Below are 20,279 nucleotides of genomic sequence, written 5' to 3'. Positions count from 1 at the left end.
ATAATAATATATTTGTTCTAATATGAATGAATATTAAGGAATACTAAATAATGCTTTTGGTAGTTGTAAAATAATTGTGTCTGAATAGATAATGTCTAGGTGCAATAGGTTAATTACCTCAGCTAAAAATGACATATGTTAGTGTGTGTTTTTTTTTTCCACTATTGGTTGCACATGTGTCATGTGATATTTTATGCTAATTATGCGATCATTCTTGCCAGTGCCAATGTCACTCAAAAAAGGAATAAAATTAATTCGGCTTACTGGTGTACTACAAACATCTGTTTCTGGTCGTGACAAATTAATGGTTTTACAGTATTTATGTGATTGTTAAACCAGGCTGTGTGGTTAATTCTTGTAGATAATTTATCAGATGAATAATTATAAGACTGCTGCAGTAAGTATTAGTGTTGATATATAGTAGATAATATTTGGTAATCGTTGTCCTGAGTAACTATTCAAAATAGCTTGATGTTTCAAGCAATGTTCATTTATCGATGACATACCGGAAGTTACTTTGCCAAATATTTTATTGATATATAGATTTAGGTCAAAGGTCACAGCTGAGGTGTTCTATTTTCCATATGTATAAAAGGAATTAAATGTAATTAAATTTTATTGTTTGTGTCATTATTTGTATCTCTTTCTAATGCTATCAACACCTGAAACCCATTTTCTTGATTTTTATAAATATTTATAAATTTCAGGGGCAGTTAAATCCAATCAGATAATAAACGAGCACAGTAATGCTATTTGAAAATACATGTACCGGGTATTCAAAAGTAATCTCATTGGCCAATAGAAACGTGTCAGTTTGAAGTAATCTCATTGGCCAATAGAAACTTTGTGTCAGTTTGAAGTAATCTCATTGGCCAATAGAAACCTTGTGTCAGTTTGAAGTAATCTCATTGGCCAATAGAAACTTTGTGTCAGTTTGAAGTAATCTCATTGGCCAATAGAAACTTTGTGTCAGTTTGAAGTAATCTCATTGGCCAATAGAAACCTTGTGTCAGTTTGAAGTAATCTCATTGGCCAATAGAAACTTTGTGTCAGTTTGAAGTAATCTCATTGACCAATAGAAACTTTGTGTCAGTTTGAAGTAATCTCATTGGCCAATAGAGACTTTGTGTCAGTATGAAGTATTCTCATTGGCCAATAGAAACCTTGTGTCAGTTTGAACAGTGAAATTAATAAATATTTATACAAGTCAAGAAAAAGGTGTTGTTTGTGGTGTTGATAGTAACAGACTATTGTAAACTCACACTAATGCTTACATCTTGGGTCTGAGTCAAATGACTGTAGAATTTGTAAATGTAATTATGTTGTAATGCCCGTTGAATGATATGAACTACCAGAAAAAATATTCTGATGGCTTATTACATTCAAATGAATGTACATATAGGACAACTATAACAGAGCTGACAAATTTGTAAAAAAATTGTTTCAAAACTGTTGCACAATTATTGGGTAGTAATTTTTCGTTCACTGCAAGATGCATGATATCGGACAAAAAAAAACAGGACAAACAAAAAGGTCATAGTGTCGTATTAATGTGAAAACATTTGTGGCTGAGGTTCAGTGTTAATGAAATATTATTTGAGTGTAAGATGGGGAAAGCCAGGTAGGCCACGGTATTTATACACTTACATAGTATTGAAAAGCACCAAAAAACAAACAAAAGATATTATGCAAGTCTAACGTAATACGGAAAATCACCTGTCGTTGTTTGTGGGCAAGGCATCCAAAGTTTTGCTATGTTTTCTTTATTTAAAACTAGCGCCACCACAGGTTGCGAAACACATTGGAGAAAAGAAACAACTCTTATCTAAACATACAAGTTAGATCAAGTTGGCGGAGAAAACGAAAATACTGATGATGTCAGCAAATGTATACAATAAAATGCGAAGCTCAGCTAAATACGAACCACTGTCTGCCGCGCTGAACACAAGTAACCAACTATGAGTAGACGAGGAAGAAGAAAGTTTGGTGATGGCGGATGGAGCGAAGAGGTTCGTGATCGACTGTCTGTCAAGGCACACACGTCAATTAACATTGTTTTGGTCGAGTTACGGTCAGTCAACGTGTGCCCATTCAAGTGTCCCGGCTGCTTGTGTCGTTTCCCACCTTCTTTTCGAATTTGGTCTTTGGCCTAAATTACAGTCTAAAGGGTGTTTTTTTTTCTAAATGAATTTGATGACCACATTAGGCTAATCATGGACGTACGTCCATGGGCTAATAGTTTTCCAGGTCCCTCCCTGTGTGATATATATTTCTGCTGTGCATTTATTCATTTTTTGATTCTTGAATCACTTTTCATATATACTCTAACTGTAATCTAACCCTCTTGCCCCCAAATTTAGTTATATGTATCGTATACATGTACTTTAGTTATACGCTATACTTTAGAGGGGCATATGTACAATTAATTTGAGGGGGCAATAAAGGGTAGGGTTTGGTTAAAGTTAGGATTAGAGGTGGGAGTACACTGGAAAATCTTTTCGTTCTCCCATCGCTCCTTAGATACTCTTTTCACAAGCATTTAGTTTCACTATTCTGATATTTTCACTGGATTTCAAATTCATGAGTTTGCCAGGAAAACAAAGTTATTTAGTTATTTCTACATGTTCGGGTGGATTCAATTCAGTGAATCAATGTTATAAAAATAAGATCCTAGCTTCTACTTGTTATCTCCACTGTCATTGAAGATGACCGAGCGAAGCTCATGGGTTGACCACACATGTTGTCGTTCATAGTCGTCCACCAACTTTTTTCATTCAAATGACCTCTTCTTCAAAACCATCAGCTGGATTGCCTTGCTTAATTTTATATTTTTTTTTAATTTGCATTTAAATATTTTTTTAATATATATTTTATTTTATTTTAATTTATTGTTCATAACCCACAAGATGGGGATAAAATAAGATCCACAAATGTAGTTTGAATTTTTGGAATGAACACAAAAACATACATTACAATATATAAGATTTTAAACAGATTGGTACAGGAGTATGATATCAGATTATTACCTCGAAAATACAAAAAATTGATATTTAAATAAAATTTTGTATTGTTTAACAAATATTGCTAAGAATTAATTTTCATTCTGGATAATGTGATGTTAAGAGGCTTAGTTCTGAGACATTGAGAGCTTTATGCTTGTAAAAAAAGTTATTCTTTATAGTATAACCTATAACAAGATGTAATTTTGTTGTTGCTCCATCAGGGTGGTTATATGGCAGCCAAAAAACGAAAACTTGATGAACAATTTGGAGAAGATGTACCACGTCAGATACAACGGCAAGGCTCTAGTTCCAAAATATTTGAAGGTGTTACCATCTATGTCAATGGCTACACAGGTAATCAAACAAAACCTATAAAAATAACAGCTTAGCACAAATAACACTTTAAAGCGAGAGAGTTGTCACCTGCGTCACAGCATGTCAATGTTTACAAACAAGCGTCTACCCATGAGCCTTTGTGTTTTAGCGTGTGTTGTTATCGTCGCTTGGGACTCAATTGCCGCTTAAACACAGGTGACAACCCTCCCGCTTTAATCTTATTCATACTTTCATTAATCAAGTTGAAAATGAAATAATAAAATTTGGAGTCGTCAGACAATTTCTCAAAATATAAATGTGAAATATGGAAAACAGCATTTCGTAGTTGTTTTTTTCGTATCTCAAAATTGTACTCCATAACATAGGCTAAATAACCATATATTGTTATTGTTGTGAATCCTAATATTGTTAACGATATTCAAAAATTTTAATTTTTAAAATAATAATTTTCAATTATATTTAATGGTAAATTCGCTCCCATAATGCATTGCACATTTGTTCATGCTCACAAGTTGAATTTATCTACTGAGTGTGTGACTAAACATAATAATAATAGTGCATTATGGGATAGAATTCATTGAATGCAATGGGAATTAATGTCATGTTTAAAAACCTTGATAAATGCAATTTTTTTTTTTAATATTCTCATATTACTGTGAAATATTTTATTTTCACTGGAATTAATTTTTGCTGAAAAGACTTTTTGGGTATTTTGTATGGAATTTATTTTCACTGATTTTTGGTGAGTTGAATGTAAAATATAGGAAAAAAGGTATATTTGCTGGATTTTATTTTCACTGAATCACTCCTTCAGTGAAAATAAATTCCAAGCGAAAATAAAGTATTTTACTAGTATATTTTTTTCAGTTTTTTGTCAAAGAACAAAATGTTCAAAAAATATTTAATATTTTTTTTTTGATTGCTCTGAACTGTAATGACATGAGCTACGATGAATACATTACCTATTAAATGTATGACATGTCACAAACTGTTACACTTACATTTATGTGCTTGTATGCCAAACGTTGTGTCTTTGACTCTTGAGAAAATGGTCTATAGAATTTACGGCAAAGAACTCTGCCCCCAGATGGTGCTACTTACAGGAATGATGTATTCCTTGTATACCCTTTCCTATTCTGTTGAAAATATAGGATTTTCTCACCTTACACAATCTTGGAATTCCAGATGCTAACTAACTAACGAACATCAATGCAGAATTTGCCTAACTTCAAAAGAATTTTGATCATAATCTGTAGGCAATGGCAAAATATTAATTGGTCCAAAATAATTAACTAATTAGGAAAATACAGAATATATTACAGCATTGTTTGAAAAGTTGTATTCACAGGGTTAACCTGGCTTTTTATAAAAATATATTTTTAATATTTTGTTTTTTGACACTGTTTTCTCACTGAATGTGTTATTTCATTTTCAGTTCCATCATCAGATGAATTGAAACGACTTATGATGTTACATGGAGGGCGCCATACTTTTTATTACAGAAAGACAACAGTAACTCATATTATCGCTACCACCTTACCTCATAGTAAAATACTAGATATTAAAGATAAAAAAGTCATGAAAGCAGACTGGATATTGGACAGGTATGTTCAACTACATCTGAACATTGCCTAGCAGTAACATTGTTTCTTCTTTTTTAGCAGTTTTGTACGCAGAATGATTATAACGTATTTATTTTTCTACAACCCACTTTTAATAATTGAGATATTAAATACAAATATTCTTAAAATGTCTGAAGCACTGTAGTATTCTGATGAATCCTTGCTTTTGACGGGAATATCTGTCCACTTTTCAGCTGTATCTCAGTAGCACCTTGGGTGTTATTTGCATTTTCACCAATCTATACTACATTTTTGGTCTCCAAGGTTGCTGTTTATTCTTTCAGCTAATTTTCAGCAATCTAGCAATCCAATTGTTAGTGGGTTCTTTATCATATCAGGTGAATGGCTTACTTTCAGAAATCTAGGGTGTCAATTGCAGCATGTTTGAATTTTATGTAAATTAGCAATTTATTTTACATGCATTGTGTACGTTGCTATGAGTCCCATATCGAACAGGGCGCTGCATGACGACCACCCTTTAAGCTATTATTCACAGTCTGAGTTGTCATCCATGATAATAGTTAATTTCCAACATGGGTAAGTGCTAATTATTAATCAACAGCCTAGGGTATCCTATACCTTGTGCCATTTACCTGTAGTTAATTATCTGCAGTCTTAGGGGGTCATTTACTTTATCTAATAAATTATCAATTGGTTTTTCTTTCACAGTATAAAAGCTGGTAAACTCTTATCATGTCCACCATACATGCTGTATACAAAGCAATCTAAATCACAGCCTGGAATTAGGTTTACTAAAGTCGATCCACCATCAGCCAATCAGGCAACAAGCAGTGCTGGCTTAGCCAGTGAAGACTCAGAGAATAGGGATGATCCAGCCAATCAGAAATCAGAGTTTTCACAAATGGAAATAGAGAGCTCTGAATTAACCAATCAGGATCCAGAGAGTGGTAAATTAGCCAATCATGAATCAGATAGTTCTGATTTGACCAATCAAGAACCAGAGAGTTCAGACTTCACAAATATGGAAATAGAAAATTACGAATTACGAAATCTGGAGATTTCTAGTCCAGTTAAAGTATCCAGCCAAAGTGTAACTTCTGTTTGCGTTAATCAGGATAATTCAGTAATGAGTTTTGATGAAAATGAAGTAATGAGTGATACTAACATGAATGATGGAGATTGCAGAAAAAAGTCTAAAGAATCTCCTCAATCTGCACAATTGATGGGAAAGAACATAGATCAAAGGTTACCAGCAAAGGCTGGAGATCCTAACTTTGTGTCAGAATTTTATACCAATTCTCGACTCCATCATATTGCAACCTGGGGTGCAGAGTTCAAGGACCTTGTCAAAAAATTACAAACTGAAGGTGATGCTGTTTTCAGTGGAAGAGAAAAGTTGAAGAAACTTTATGCAAGTTCTCGAAGTGATGACAAAGTACATGATTTTGGTTGTCATAGTGATAAGAAAGGTGGTAATAAGCCTGAAAGAGTGATCATGCATATTGATATGGACTGTTTTTTTGTATCCGTTGGTCTGCTTAGTCGACCAGAATTGAAAGGAACACCTGTCGCTGTGACTCACTCAAAAGGAAAAGGTACGCAATTGACTAATCGTCCTGGAGCTGATCCAGAGTTCGAGAAGGCTTACTATGAAAATAGACATAAACAGAAAGTCGTGAAAGGGAAAAGTATGTCTGGCGACAAAATTCAGATGAATACAGCTGCAGCTCCATGTCTAACTGACTCTTCAGTTGTACACAGTACCAGCATATCAGAGCTAGACTCAACAAAAACCTTTACTTCAATGGCTGAAATTGCATCGTGTAGTTATGAAGCCAGGAAGGCTGGGATAAAAAATGGTATGTTCATGGGACAAGCCAAGAAATTATGTCCAGATCTTCAAGCGATTCCGTATGATTTTGAGAAATACAAAGAAGTTTCACAAATCTTGTATAAAACTGTAGCAAGGTATGTAATGATGTCAGATCTTGGATTTGAAAATTGTGATGGAACCCATTTTTGAGGCAAAACAACTTTTCTCCATTGAAACTGTGTAGCCAAAATTTTAAGAGACCAAGTCTGTTGGGTAGTAGGGCATCAAGGCAATTGCCTTCATGGCCTCCTTAAATTTACAGCCCTGCTATAGGCATGTATATTCACTGTTTACTGAGAGTGGGGCTATGTGAATATCAGCTGGCATATTTATTTTTGCTATATATGCCCGGGTAGGTGAACAACTTCCCAAAAAGATTGAAGATCCCTTCTTAAAATAAATGATTTTTGAGATATTGTGAAGACGTGATCTCAATGTCTGTTCCAAAAACTTAATTCTTTCTTTCAATGTATGATTTCCTGTTGCATCAGTGACGTACCATAGAATGACCATAATTTTCACAAAAAATCTATGTGCTTCAGTAATGCTTAGATGGCTGTTTCAGAGTGTAAGTTCAAAATTATTTCACAGCATTTATAAAATCATGTAAATTTTCAAAGTGGAAAATAGAGAAATGTTGTAGTATTGAACATTTCATGAGAAATCTTTCTTTAAATCAACAATTTATGAATGTTTCTAGCTAGTTTGTATGGAGGGAAAGGCATCTGAATAAATATGAGTATAATAGTGTGCTTCAAAGATGTGTAATTTAAAGGCGCTAGAATATTTTGAAATGTCTTGACTATAATATTTTTTTTTTCAGCTATACTCATGATATCGAAGCAGTCAGTTGTGATGAGATGTTTGTTGATATTAGTGACATCATCAATGGTATTAAGGTTACACCATTACAAGTAGCAACAGCAATAAGAGAGGAATTATACAGAGAGACTGGTTGTAATGCTTCAGCTGGCATAGGTAATGGATGCACTGTAAAATCTGTATTAGAAACTGCAGCCCCAATAGAAGTTTCACTCTTTCGTTTTGAACGATTGAGAACCTAAAATTCACCATTTCTCATATGTGTACGCCATTACAAGTGGCAACAGCAATAAGAGAGGAATTATACAGAGAGACTGGTTGTAATGCTTCAGCTGGCATAGGTAATGGATGCACTGTAAAATCTGTAATAGAAACTGCATCCCCAATAGAAGTCGCACTCTTTCATTTTGAACGATTGAGAACCTAAAATTCACCATTTTTCATATGTGTACACCAATAATATTTTATTACTGTAAAATCTGTATGAAAAGCCACACCCAGTTGAGAACCGAAACTTTACCATTTCTCATATGTGTAGATGCTCTAATAGAAACCACATCCCCCTCTATGGCATTTTACCATTTTGATACAAGTTGTGGCTTCTAATACAGATATTGCAGTGGTTGTTACATTTGTGAGATTTGTCGAGAACTACATAGCTATAGAAACTATTCTTGTGGATGTAACAGAACATATGTGGACATCATGTGTAGATGATAGTGACCCAAATATACACCTTAGTTGAAAATAGTCATCAAGATCTTGTTGAAAGCAAGAAACCCACAAGACTTGTTTTTTCTCCTCAAATAGTCTTTGCTCTCATCATTTCATTGACTTCATAGTATTTAGAACAGTGGACTGTATACTGATAGAGAATGAAACACTATTTAGTGGAGAAAAACATGTCATGTGACTTATGCTTTCATTGAGATCCTGGCCTTGTAAATTATTTGCTTGTCTGAATCTTAAATATAAATATGAAATAATTTTAACATTATGTAATTCTAAAATTTTCAACAGATCAAGCTTTGCTGTAAAACAAAGTAACTGAGGAAGCTAATAACAAAATAATACAATAATAAAAGAATCAGTATCAAGCCTATCTATTAACACTTGAAGTGCTGTATTCCTTTACGCAGTTCAACTTTGTTTTTCATGTAAACAATGTTTTTTACACACATTTGTTGCATGGGACCCATATAGAACATGATGTAGAACAAATGTGATGCTCTAATGTATGTACTTCTCAACTTTCCATCGTTTAAAATCTTGTTGTATTTTTGACTAATTTTATTGCCAAATTTTGTTTCTAGCCCCAAATATCTTACTTGCAAGAATGGCAACAAGGATTGCTAAACCCAATGGTCAGTTTTACCTTCAAGCAGACACTGCAGCAGAGTTTATAAAAACTCAGCTACTCAAAGGTCTTCCAGGTTGGTATATTTTTTGATTTATTAATATTTAGTGCTATTCTTGTATTCCAGGTTATGAACAGTGGTCCTTGAATTAAAAAAAATTAAATTGTTAACTTTTGAATTCGAGTCTCAACTCTGATCCATGAACTCAAGTGTGAAATTTGACCTTAAAATATTGTTAACTTTCACCTTGAATTTTATTTTCAATTTGACCTTTGTTACTGTGTGAAAATTCACCTTTAACTATGTCAATTTTCTTCACATTCTGTGTTCAGTTTTTTTAAGTCATAGGTAAAAACAATAATTAACTTACTAGAAATGTTTGGCAGGTCAATTTCTCATAAATTAGTGGATTAATAGTAAATACGGTAAATACTACGTCAAATCAAAGTAAACACATACTACATTTGTGATCAAACTTGCATATGGCACCTAATCATCTGGCTTCATGCAACATATATAAATTTGGTTGCTCCAGACTACCTCAAAGTTGAGTTTTTTGTTTCAACTACCTTTTTTCACCGGCTTTTCGATCGGCGTTCCACAGCAGCGCACACAGAGCCCATAGAAATACATGGTACAGTGGTGCACATCTTACCAACGTAGAACGTTCTGAGACGTAGCTCCACCTCTAAGAATACCAGGATTCATAGTGGAGTTGAAGGCTATACTACATTTCCACAGACTCACAGTAATTGTATAACATAAAATAATTTAAATGGCTTGCATTTTTACCAAATGTTTTTGTTGGTAGGTGTTGGATCATCACTGAATCACAGACTGGAAACTATGGGTCTGACGACATGCGGAGAACTGCAAGATAAACCATTGAGAATGTTACAACAAGAGTTTGGACCAAAGACTGGACAGTCTTTGTACAATTACTGTAGAGGTATTGATGAGAGACCAATCACTGCAGACAAGGAAAGGAAATCTGTGTCTGCTGAAATCAACTATGGCATTCGTTTCACACAGGTGTATATTGACTGCACAGGTTACTCAAATATTAGATTATCCTATCAATGTGAGAGTGGAATAAAAACTATTATAACACTACATCCAAGATTTCGTGTATGTTTGTGACCACATAATGTAACATCAAAATTTGCGAAACAGAACAAAAGCATGTACAGGGTCAAACATGTCAGCATATAATTCATTCATTGGCAATTGCAAATTTCCAAAATGGCTGCCAGTTGGCCAAATTTGTTTAAAACACAAAACAAAGTAAGGTGCATATACCAACTCCGAAAGTAATAGGATCCCTGGATTATAGAGCCAGAGAAACATATTGAGACATAGTGAAAAAAATGGCTGCCAGTCAACCATCTTGAATCAGATCTCCAAGAAAATGTAATCTGCATCTTTAACTATCTTCATCATATTATGTTTGATTAAAATAGTCCCAGTTATCTCTATGAATCAGTTGCAGATACTTTCATGTTATAGGATACAAAAATGTACATGATCAAATGTCTTTACACCAAGTTTCTAAGGAATCTGTCAATGTGTGTTCTGAAAAATGGCTCCGATTTTACAAACAAATGACGTTCATCTGATTCCTGACATCTGAGATGTGTAATTTTGTTTTAATCAGGACAGTGAAGCTCAAGACTTCTTGACTGAGTTATCAACCGAGGTGCAAAAAAGGTTAAAGAACATCAAAATGCGAGGCAAGACTATAACGCTGAAGTTGAAAGCAAGGAAATCAAGCGCTCCCCTTGAGTCGGCTAAGTTCATGGGTCATGGTGTCTGTGATAATATAGCAAAGTCAAGTACATTGATGACTCCAACAGACGATGTGAAAATAATTACCAAAGAGTGTGTAATGTTACTACGGCAGATGAAAATACATGCAGCGGATATGAGAGGGGTAAGGAGGAGTCCAATTAGACCAAAAAAAAAATTGTTTTATTGCTCTCAGCGACCGACCGAAAAATATGAAATATCTGGTCATTTTTTTTTTTTCTTTTTTTTTTTTAGCTCCGCTTTCGACTTTGTTGAGCGGAGCTTATTATACGAGTGATTGTCCGTCGTTGTCGTCGTCGTCCGTGTCAATGTTTTACTTTTTCGACTTCTTCTTGAAAACTACAAGCCTAAATGCTTTGATACTTGGTGTATATGTACCTTGGGTAGACCTCTCTTAGGTTTGTTCATTTCATGTTGATATCTTTAATTCTCTAATTTTGGTGAATATTTTTGTCATTTTTGGTAAAAACTGATATTTTCGACTTCTTGTTAAAAACCGCAAGTCCAATTGCTTTGATACTACATATATAGGTACTACATGTGGACCTCTCTCAGATTTGTTCATTTCGTGATGATATCTTCAATTCTCTAATTTTGGTGAATATTTTTGTCATTTTTGGTAAAAACTGATATTTTCGACTTCTTGTTAAAAACCGCAAGTGCAATTGCTTTGATATTACATATATAGGTACTACATGTGGACCTCTCTCAGATTTGTTCATTTTGTAAGGATATCTTTAATTCTCTAATTTTGGTGAATATTTTTGTCATTTTTGGTAAAAACTGATATTTTCGACTTCTTGTTAAAAACCGCAAGTGCAATTGCTTTGATATTACATATATAGGTACTACATGTGGACCTCTCTCAGATTTGTTCATTTTGTAATGATATCTTTTATTCTCTAATTTTGGTGAATATTTTTGTCATTTTTGGTAAAAAGTGATATTTTCGACTTCTTGTTAAAAACCGCAAGTGCAAATGCTTTGATATTACATATATAGGTACTACATGTGGACCTCTCTCAGATTTGTTCATTTTGTAATGATATCTTTAATTCTCTAATTTTGGTGAATATTTTTGTCATTTTTTGGTGAAAAGTGATATTTTCGACTTCTTGTTAAAAACCGCAAGTCCAATTGCTTTGATACTACATATATAGGTACTACATGTGGACCTCTCTCAGATTTGTTTATTTCGTGATGATATCTTCAATTCTCTAATTGTGGTGAATATTTTTGTCATTTTTGGTAAAAAGTGATATTTTTGACTTCTTGTTAAAAACCGCAAGTCCGATTGCTTTGATACTACATATATAGGTACTACATGTGGACCTTTCTCAGATTTGTTCATTTTGTGATGATATCTTCAATTCTCTAATTTTGGTGAATATTTTTGTCATTTTTGGTAAAAAGTGATATTTTCGACTTCTTGTTGAAAACTGTAAGTCCGATTGCTTTGATATTACATATATAGGTACTACATGTGGACCTCTCTCAGATTTGTTCGTTTTGTGATGATATCTTCAATTCTCTAATTAATTTATTTTGGTGAATATTTTTGTAATTTTTGGTAAAAAGTGACATTTTCGACTTCTTGTTAAAAACTGTAAGTCCGATTGCTTTGATACTATTCATATTGTTCATTTTCTAATGATGTCTTCAGTTCTTTAATTGAAATGTGCATTGCTAACAGCGGAGCTATCTCAGCCGATAGGCTGCTTGTTTTTTCTTTCTTTTTTTTTTTTTTTTAATAGGCCCAAATATTGAAAACTCACCATTTTAAGCAGTAAAAAAGTGTTTCCTCTAAAAATTAACGATCCCAGACCGTTGTTTGATCCTCAGGGTCCCCGGGGGGATGATTGGTGACTTCGAACCTTAGATTGATCTGTGTTTCTATGCAAAAAAAAAAATCCAACTGACCGTTTCAATTTTCGAATTGAGGGCCTTATATATACTTGTTCTATTAGTAGCCTATGCACTTTAATATGTAAATGAGTTGTATTTTAATTAATTATTGTGTGTATACAATAAATGTATTTTTTGATTTTTATGCTTTTCTAGTGAAGATGTGATTCTAATAGGACAAATACAGTACAGTGAATGTCAGAAAACTGTACCTTAGTTTGTAAACGTATTTTAACGATTTGTAAGTGCAGATTCTCATGATTGGCTTAAATGATTGGCTCAAAATCTCAACATTGCCTACATCTGTAAATGCATGCATATTGTTAAAGTCACGTAGGAATTGTCTTCCAAATGGGCAGCTTGCTATTAGATGATGTTAAAGTGGGAGGGTCGTCACCTTCGCATGCGCAGGAATTGAGTCCAAAGCGACGGTAACAACACACGCTAAAAACGCAAAGGCTCATGGATAGACGCTTGTTTGTAAACAATGACACGCTAAGGTCATCTCACGTATGTGCAGGTGACGACTCCCCTGCTTTAATATTAATTAGAATTTATGATAATGTCACATTGCTGGATTGGTGAATGTGAATTTCAACAGTCATTTTGATGAAAAAATTATACGCCATATTTGTTGAGTATCCTGTCTTCTGTTTTGTTGGGTAGATGGGAATTCAAATCAATAAACTTAGCAGTGCTGCCTCTGCATCCTCTGGTATGTCAGTCTTGGACTATATGAAGAACCAACCAAAGCCGTCAACATCTAAAATTAATGGTGCTTCTGACCGATCGAAGGTGAACGACAAAAATGATGAGGTCTTTGTTACTCCTGTGAAACAGTGCGGAAAGAAAGGCATCAGAGACATGTTTCAAAATGGTGCAACTGCCAAAGCAGAGACTGTTGGCTCTGTTGCCATGCCAACCAGTGATGGAGATTTGTTCTTGCCATCACCATCACAGGTAACATCTCCATTGGTTACAAATGAAGTTGTTAAAACTTGAAAAAAAATAAAATAAACATTGGCGATAAAACGATGTGTCTGGTTGTGAAATATTTCTTTGCAAGGACTATCAGACATGTGTTTCTGCATTCTTATTTCTCAGGTTGATCCCAGTGTTTTAGCAGCCTTACCCAGCGATATCAGACAACAAATTGAAAAAGGTTATGCTGCAAGGAATCAGAGTATACCAACAAAGTAGGTATTCTAGTTCTGTCAGTAGTAAATTTATCCACAATGTGTTCAACATGTGACCTTGTCAAAATTGATCTTCCAGCTGTCTAGGTACTGCTTGAACATATACATACCGTAAATACCTAAATTAGACTCTATTTTCAATAAGCGTCATTTTTTGAACATTTCAATCTTTCTCTGCACCTACATTAGAGTCCATTTTATGTTTTTCATAGTCACTGATGCCTATTCAAGACTATGATGTTTATTGTGACTAACTTGAAAACTTGAAAGGTAAACTTTCTCTGCTGAAACAACCAAGCTGTTTTGACAGTCAGGCTGCTTGTTAGTCCCCGTTCGGACGCAGTCCGAAAACGGGGACTTATGTTTTGCCCTGTGTGCGTGCGTCCGTCCGTGCGTCCGTCCGTCCGTGATCACCTGTATCTTGAACATGCATGGACCGATTAAGTTCAATCTTCACTCATACATCACACATTATATGGGACATATGCACATGCATTTTTTTCATGATCCGATTAACGATAGCCGAATAGCGGCCATTTTAAGGCCGAAAATGCATCAAAATCGCACATTTTCATCATTCCGGACCCGGATCTCAGTTATGCATGGAGGGATTTTGTTCAAATTTGGTACATACATTAAACATATTAGGACCTTGATGCACGTCATTTTTTTTTTGGATCAGGTTCGAAATGGCCGACTGGCGGCCATTTTGTTTTAAAGAATTCAGTTCTGGATCCGTATCTGAGACATGCTTGGATTGATCGAGTTCAAACTTCACACACACAAGGTACATCATGTCACAAATATGTATGTGCATTTGTTTCATGATCTCATTAACAATAGCCAAATGGCGGCCGCTTTAAGGCCGAAAATGCATTGAAATCGCACATTTTCACCATTCCGGACCCGGATCTCAGTTATGCATGGACAGATTTCATTCAAAATTGGTACATACATTAAACATAATAGGACCTTGATGCACGTCATTTTTTTTTTTCGGATCAAGTTCGAAATAGCCGACTGGCGGCCATTTTGTTTTAAAGAATTCAGTTCTGGATCCGTATCCGAGACATGTCTGGATTGATCAAGTTCAAACTTCACACACACAAGGTACATCATGTCACAAATATGTATGTGCATTTGTTTCATGATCTCATTAACGATAGCCAAATGGGGGCCGCTTTAAGGCCGAAAATGCATTGAAATCGCACATTTTCACCATTCCGGACCCGTATCTCAGTTATGCATGGATCGATTTTGTTCAAATTGGGTACATACATTAAACATAATAGGACCTTGATGCACGTCTTTTTTTTTTTCGGATCAAGTTCGAAATGGCTGACTGGCGGCCATTTTGTTAAAGAATTCAGTTCTGGATCCGTATCCAAGACATGTCTGGATTGATCAAGTTCAAACTTCACACACACATGGTACATCATGTCACAAATAGATATGTGCATTTGTTTCATGATCTGCTTAACAATAGCGGAATGATGGCCATTTTAAGGCCGAAAATGCATCAAAATCACGTATTTTCACAATTCCAGAACCGGATCTCAGTCATGCATGGATGGATTTTGTTCAGATTTAGCACAATGTGTTGTACATATGCAGGTGCATTTCGGTCATGATCTGCTTTGAATGTATATGTCACTCATATATGAACGGAACGGGGACGTGTCATTGACAATGACTTGTTTAGTAGTGATTTCAATAAAAGCTCCAATTTTGTAAATCTTTTATCGGTAGTACTGTAAAATTTGTATTAGACGCCGCGGTTTATAATAAAATGTTACAATGCAATAGAGGGGATACAGCTTCTATCAGAGCATCTACACATATGAGAAATGGTGAATTTTTGGTTTTCAATTGTTAAAAAAGAATGGATGCGACTTTTGTTAGGCCAAAAAAAACAACAACTTATGTTGCCCTCAAGTCAGAAATTTGAAAAATTGGGTCAGTAGGTCGGATTTTTTTTTTTTTTTTTTCAAAACTTGTGAAAACTAAGGGTATCATAAATAGCCAGGGTATATGGGAAAAAAAATGCGACCCGATATTTCATATTTTTTGGTCAGTTGCTGAGGGCAACAAAACAATTTTTTTTCTTTTTTTTGGCCTTAGGTATGCAGCGTCTAATACAGATTTTACTGTTACATTTGTCTTGATTAGAATATTCATGTTTTTTGTTTGCAGAAAACGGCATCAGAATAATTTAGAAGTGGCATCTAGCAAGTGGGATATAAGCGTACTGCAAGCGTTACCAGCTGACGTAGTCAAAGACCTTCTATTGAGTGAGCTGGGAGAGAAACAACAAACATATAGTGGAGGAAACATGCTACAAACCACTAAACAAATCCAAAATGAGAATATGCAGATGTTGAAAGATGTCTTAGAGGCAGGGCCAAGTAGAGTAGAGAAACAACCAACACATGATGTTGTGCCATCTTTTTCCCAGGTATCCTTGAATATGTCTGTTTAAATCCAAATTGTCATTAACAAAATTTGAAAACAAAGTGAGGATATTTTATTTTTACATTAAAAGGCAGATGATTAAACATGTGCATATTCAACATAATTTCTTTGTTCAACATACCCACACCACCACCCCTATCAAAACTGATTAAACATTGCATGTGTGAAAAATATGTGGAAACAAGATTCATTTGAACTTAAATTAATAATATTTGATGAAGGCACAAATAATCAACACAAAGCATGTCAGTGGCAATTCCAGGCATTCACCCATGCCTGTGTGGTAGCCAGATTTGCAAAAAAGTACCAAAAGTGGTAAGAAGTCCTCAAAATTCTAACGGCAGATATTTTAGTCTTGGGCTGTCAAAACCTGAATTCGCCGCTGCATGTGAGGTTATACGTCACATTCATTACCAAACAGCAACGATACAAATTAATTTGAAAAAACAAAACATAAAAAAGGTTACATTGTTGTCACTTTTGCGTAATTAAATTGTTTCTTGTTTTTTATTCAAAAGACATACTGTGTGCATTTATATATTTATTTCTTCTTGTCAGAAATGTATTCTTTCTCATTGCACAGTATCAAAATAATCTTTAACCCTCCCCCCTTCTAAACAAAATGATTACATTTGTCATGTACATGTTTAAATTATCTATGACCCCTACTTGAAAACACTTTTCGTTATAGATTGACCCAAGCTTTCTTGAAGCCTTGCCACCTGAACTCAGAAATGAACTTAAAAATACTTATAAAGGAAAGAATTCCAAAATGGCAACCAAGTTACAAGACAAAATTAAGTGTAGTCCAGTGAAGCTTTCATCTCCAAAAAAAGGAAAGAGTAAGAAAACAAGCCCTGGACGAGGAGCTAAAGGGTCTTCAAGATCAATAAAAAGCAGTCCTCAAAAACAGAAAATAGACTGGCGAAACAAGCAACGAAATATTCAAAATATGCTAATTGGATCATCGTCCAATATGGTGGATCCTGATCACCCTGGTAACCCAGATTCTCCTGCATTAGTACTTGATGATGTGCAAAGGAAGAGTGATGAAAACTGTCTTGGTGAGGAGGAGGAAAAGGATAAAGAGGAGGTGATGCAAGGGGTTGAGAAGGTGAAACCAAATCTTTGTGGTAGGGTTGATCTCAGTGATGTCAAGACATTGGTAAAAGAATGGATTGAAAGCTGTCCAGGTGAGGAAAGATTATTAATGATTTGTGAATAATTTTTTGTATATCAACCTACGTAATTGTTTCCATATTACTTCAAAATTTCAGGTAACGTACACCTTTCCAAGCTTGACTTGATTTTGGGTATTCCATTTTGACTCAGGACCCTTACAAAATCAGCTCACTGCTCTCAGGGCACCTCGGAATACCGTGTGCAATAGTCACTGCTGTATATATTATTAATTGAGCATGACACTGCATGTGTTTAATTAGTAAATGATGTTTGTGTGTTCATTTGTATGTGGAATACTGACACCTCATGCAGAGCATCTCACCACACAAAAATGCTGGTCAGTATGCTTGTTGGAATATATCAAATATTTAGTTTTTTTCATGTGCACAGCTCCTGAGCTGGAAGATGTCGGTCAGTTCGTGCAATATATAAATGATTTAGTGGACGATAAGAATTTAGAAACTGTAGATTTGCTGCTGAAATATCTGAAAAGGTACAATCCTTATTATCTATCATATCTATATTGAATAATTTATTGATCATTTTTCAAAAATCTTCATTTCAAATTTGTTTCTGTTTATACTATTTTTTTTTTTTTTAAATGTTTTTTTTTTTGTGCCAGGCGACAGTTCCGGACATTGAATGTCACTGTTGTTCCTCCTGACTTTTTAGTCCCTGTTCAAGCACAGTCCGAAAACGGGGACTTATGTTTTGACCTCTGTGTGTCGGTGTGTGCGTCCATCCGGACCTGTATCTTAGAAATGCCTGGACAAATCACAATCAAACTTCACACATACATCGTACATGATATTATACATATGCACGTCAATTTGTTTCGCGATCTGAATTAAGATGGCTGAATGGCGGTCATTTTTGTGCTAAAAATCATTAAAATCAAGCATTTTTCGGCTGTTTACAGATGGATTTTGTTCAAACTTGGTATATACATTAGACATTGTAGGACCTTGATGCACATCATTTTGTTTTACGATCTGATTCAAGATGGCTGAAGGCGGCCTTTTTTGTGCTAAAAAATTCCAAAAATCAAGCCTTTCTCGGCTGTTTACAGATGGATTTTGTTCAAACTTGGTATATACATTAGACATTATGGGACCTTGATGCAAATAATTTTGTTTTTCAGATAACATTCAAAATGGCCGACTGGCGGCTATTTTGTTTTAATGAATGTGGTTCTCTGTATTGGTTTGACGATCCTTTTTAAAGTGGCCAAATGGTGGCTATTTTTGTGCTAAAAAAATCCTCAAATATCAAGCATTTCTTGCATTTATGGATGGATTTTGAACTTATAGCATACATTAGACATTACAGGTTCCTGATGCACATCATTTTATTTTTCAGATTGGATTAAAAATGGCTGACTGGCGGCCATTTTGTTTTAATGATTGGGCTTCTAGAGCCATATCTCTTAAATGCTTTGACTGATTATATTCAAATTTTATATATTCGTTATACATCATGTTATATATATATATATATATACATGTATTCCAAATGGCTGATTTTGAATGCTGTTCCAGAGCAATATCTCTCAATATGAACAAGTACTTTTTTGACGATCAGATACAAATTTCAATCATTTTAATGTTAAAAAAATCATATTCCTGACATGGTTATATTCCAGCTATATTACTATAAACAAAACTATATATCTTAAATTTGATAACTAACGGGGACTGTGCCATGCATGGCTTGTTTTTTTTGTATGTGCAAATTGCAAGTGCTAGTGCTGACACATAGTGCATTTTTGCCACAGAAGTCATATTCATATTTGTGACTACATGACAGGGCTTCCTATCAAATGGCAATTTAATGCACTATCCTAGCGTCAACAAGGCTTGGTTGAAAACACAAGCACTTGCGAACCTTAACCAAGGTTCCCCCAAAGTCGCATTTGTAAGTGAATTTTGTTGTTAATCAGGGCTTAAGTAACAAGTTAATTAATATTTTTTTTGACAGACATGTTATGAAAACTGGCAGAAGTGAATGGAAAGATGGTTACAATTTGATTGTTATTCAGACGCAGGATCTCATCAAATCAATCTATGGCAGTCAGCTTAAAATAGAATCAGACCTGACATAGTCTATTCATAACAATATACACTGGTAGATAAACCTGTGAAAATTATTGTAAATATACATTGTACAGTCAAATTTGTGTTAACGACCACTTCTATAGAAACCTCAGCTGCCTATACCGATTCCTGTTAGACAGTCCCAATGCAAAATATACTGTAATCTTAAGTATAATTTCTCGATTAAATCATATAAGAATATTTACATTATTTTTAGCTCCGCTGTCGACTTTGTCGAGCGGAGCTTATCATATGAAAACTACAAGCCTGAATGCTTTGATACTTGGTGTATATGTACCTTGGGTAGACCTCTCTCAGATTTGTTCATTTCATGATGATATCTTCAATTCTCTAATTTTGGTGAATATTTTTGTCATTTTTAGTAAAAAGTGATATTTTCGACTTCTTGTTGAAAACCGCAAGTGCAATTGCTTTGATATTACATATATAGGTACTACATGTGGACCTCTCTCAGATTTGTTCATTTTGTAATGATATCTTTAATTCTCTAATTTTGGTGAATATTTTTGTCATTTTTGGTAAAAAGTGATATTTTCGACTTCTTGTTGAAAACCACAAGTCCAATTGCTTTGATATTACATATATAGGTACTACATGTCGACCTCTCTCAGATTTGTTCATTTTGTAATG

The 20,279-nt window shown here is 34.5% G+C and overlaps 1 protein-coding gene across 1 annotated transcript; it reads left to right on the top strand.

Annotated features, from left to right (window-relative positions):
• The first annotated feature begins 1,804 nt into the window (after positions 1-1,804).
• On the top strand, positions 1,805-19,838 carry LOC100369629 (translesion synthesis protein REV1-like). The gene is made up of 14 exons (XM_078011415.2): positions 1,805-2,009; positions 3,224-3,356; positions 4,774-4,942; positions 5,630-6,889; positions 7,618-7,772; positions 8,930-9,049; positions 9,786-10,006; positions 10,629-10,904; positions 13,352-13,645; positions 13,790-13,881; positions 16,075-16,336; positions 17,045-17,546; positions 17,926-18,028; positions 19,513-19,838. The coding sequence occupies exons 1-14, from the start codon at positions 1,959-1,961 to the stop codon at positions 19,634-19,636; spliced, it is 3,762 nt and encodes a 1,253-aa protein (XP_077867541.2). The 5' UTR covers positions 1,805-1,958; the 3' UTR covers positions 19,637-19,838.
• The last annotated feature ends 441 nt before the right edge of the window (positions 19,839-20,279 follow it).

This window comes from Saccoglossus kowalevskii, chromosome 15 (assembly GCF_978046115.1).
Source record: "Saccoglossus kowalevskii chromosome 15, keSacKowa6.1, whole genome shotgun sequence".
In the NCBI taxonomy this organism is placed as follows: domain Eukaryota; kingdom Metazoa; phylum Hemichordata; class Enteropneusta; family Harrimaniidae; genus Saccoglossus; species Saccoglossus kowalevskii.
The sequence above is the reverse complement of the archived record's forward strand: the minus strand, read 5'-3'. Positions and strand labels throughout refer to the sequence as shown.

Bases quoted from the DNA above. Each gene is read 5' to 3' on its own strand.
- LOC100369629 (XM_078011415.2), top strand. From the start codon at position 1,959: ATGAGTAGACGAGGAAGAAGAAAGTTTGGTGATGGCGGATGGAGCGAA. The intron at 6,890-7,617 runs GTATGTAATGAT...TTTTTTTTTCAG, and splicing joins TTGTATAAAACTGTAGCAAG to CTATACTCATGATATCGAAG. The intron at 16,337-17,044 runs GTATCCTTGAAT...TTTTCGTTATAG, and splicing joins TTGTGCCATCTTTTTCCCAG to ATTGACCCAAGCTTTCTTGA.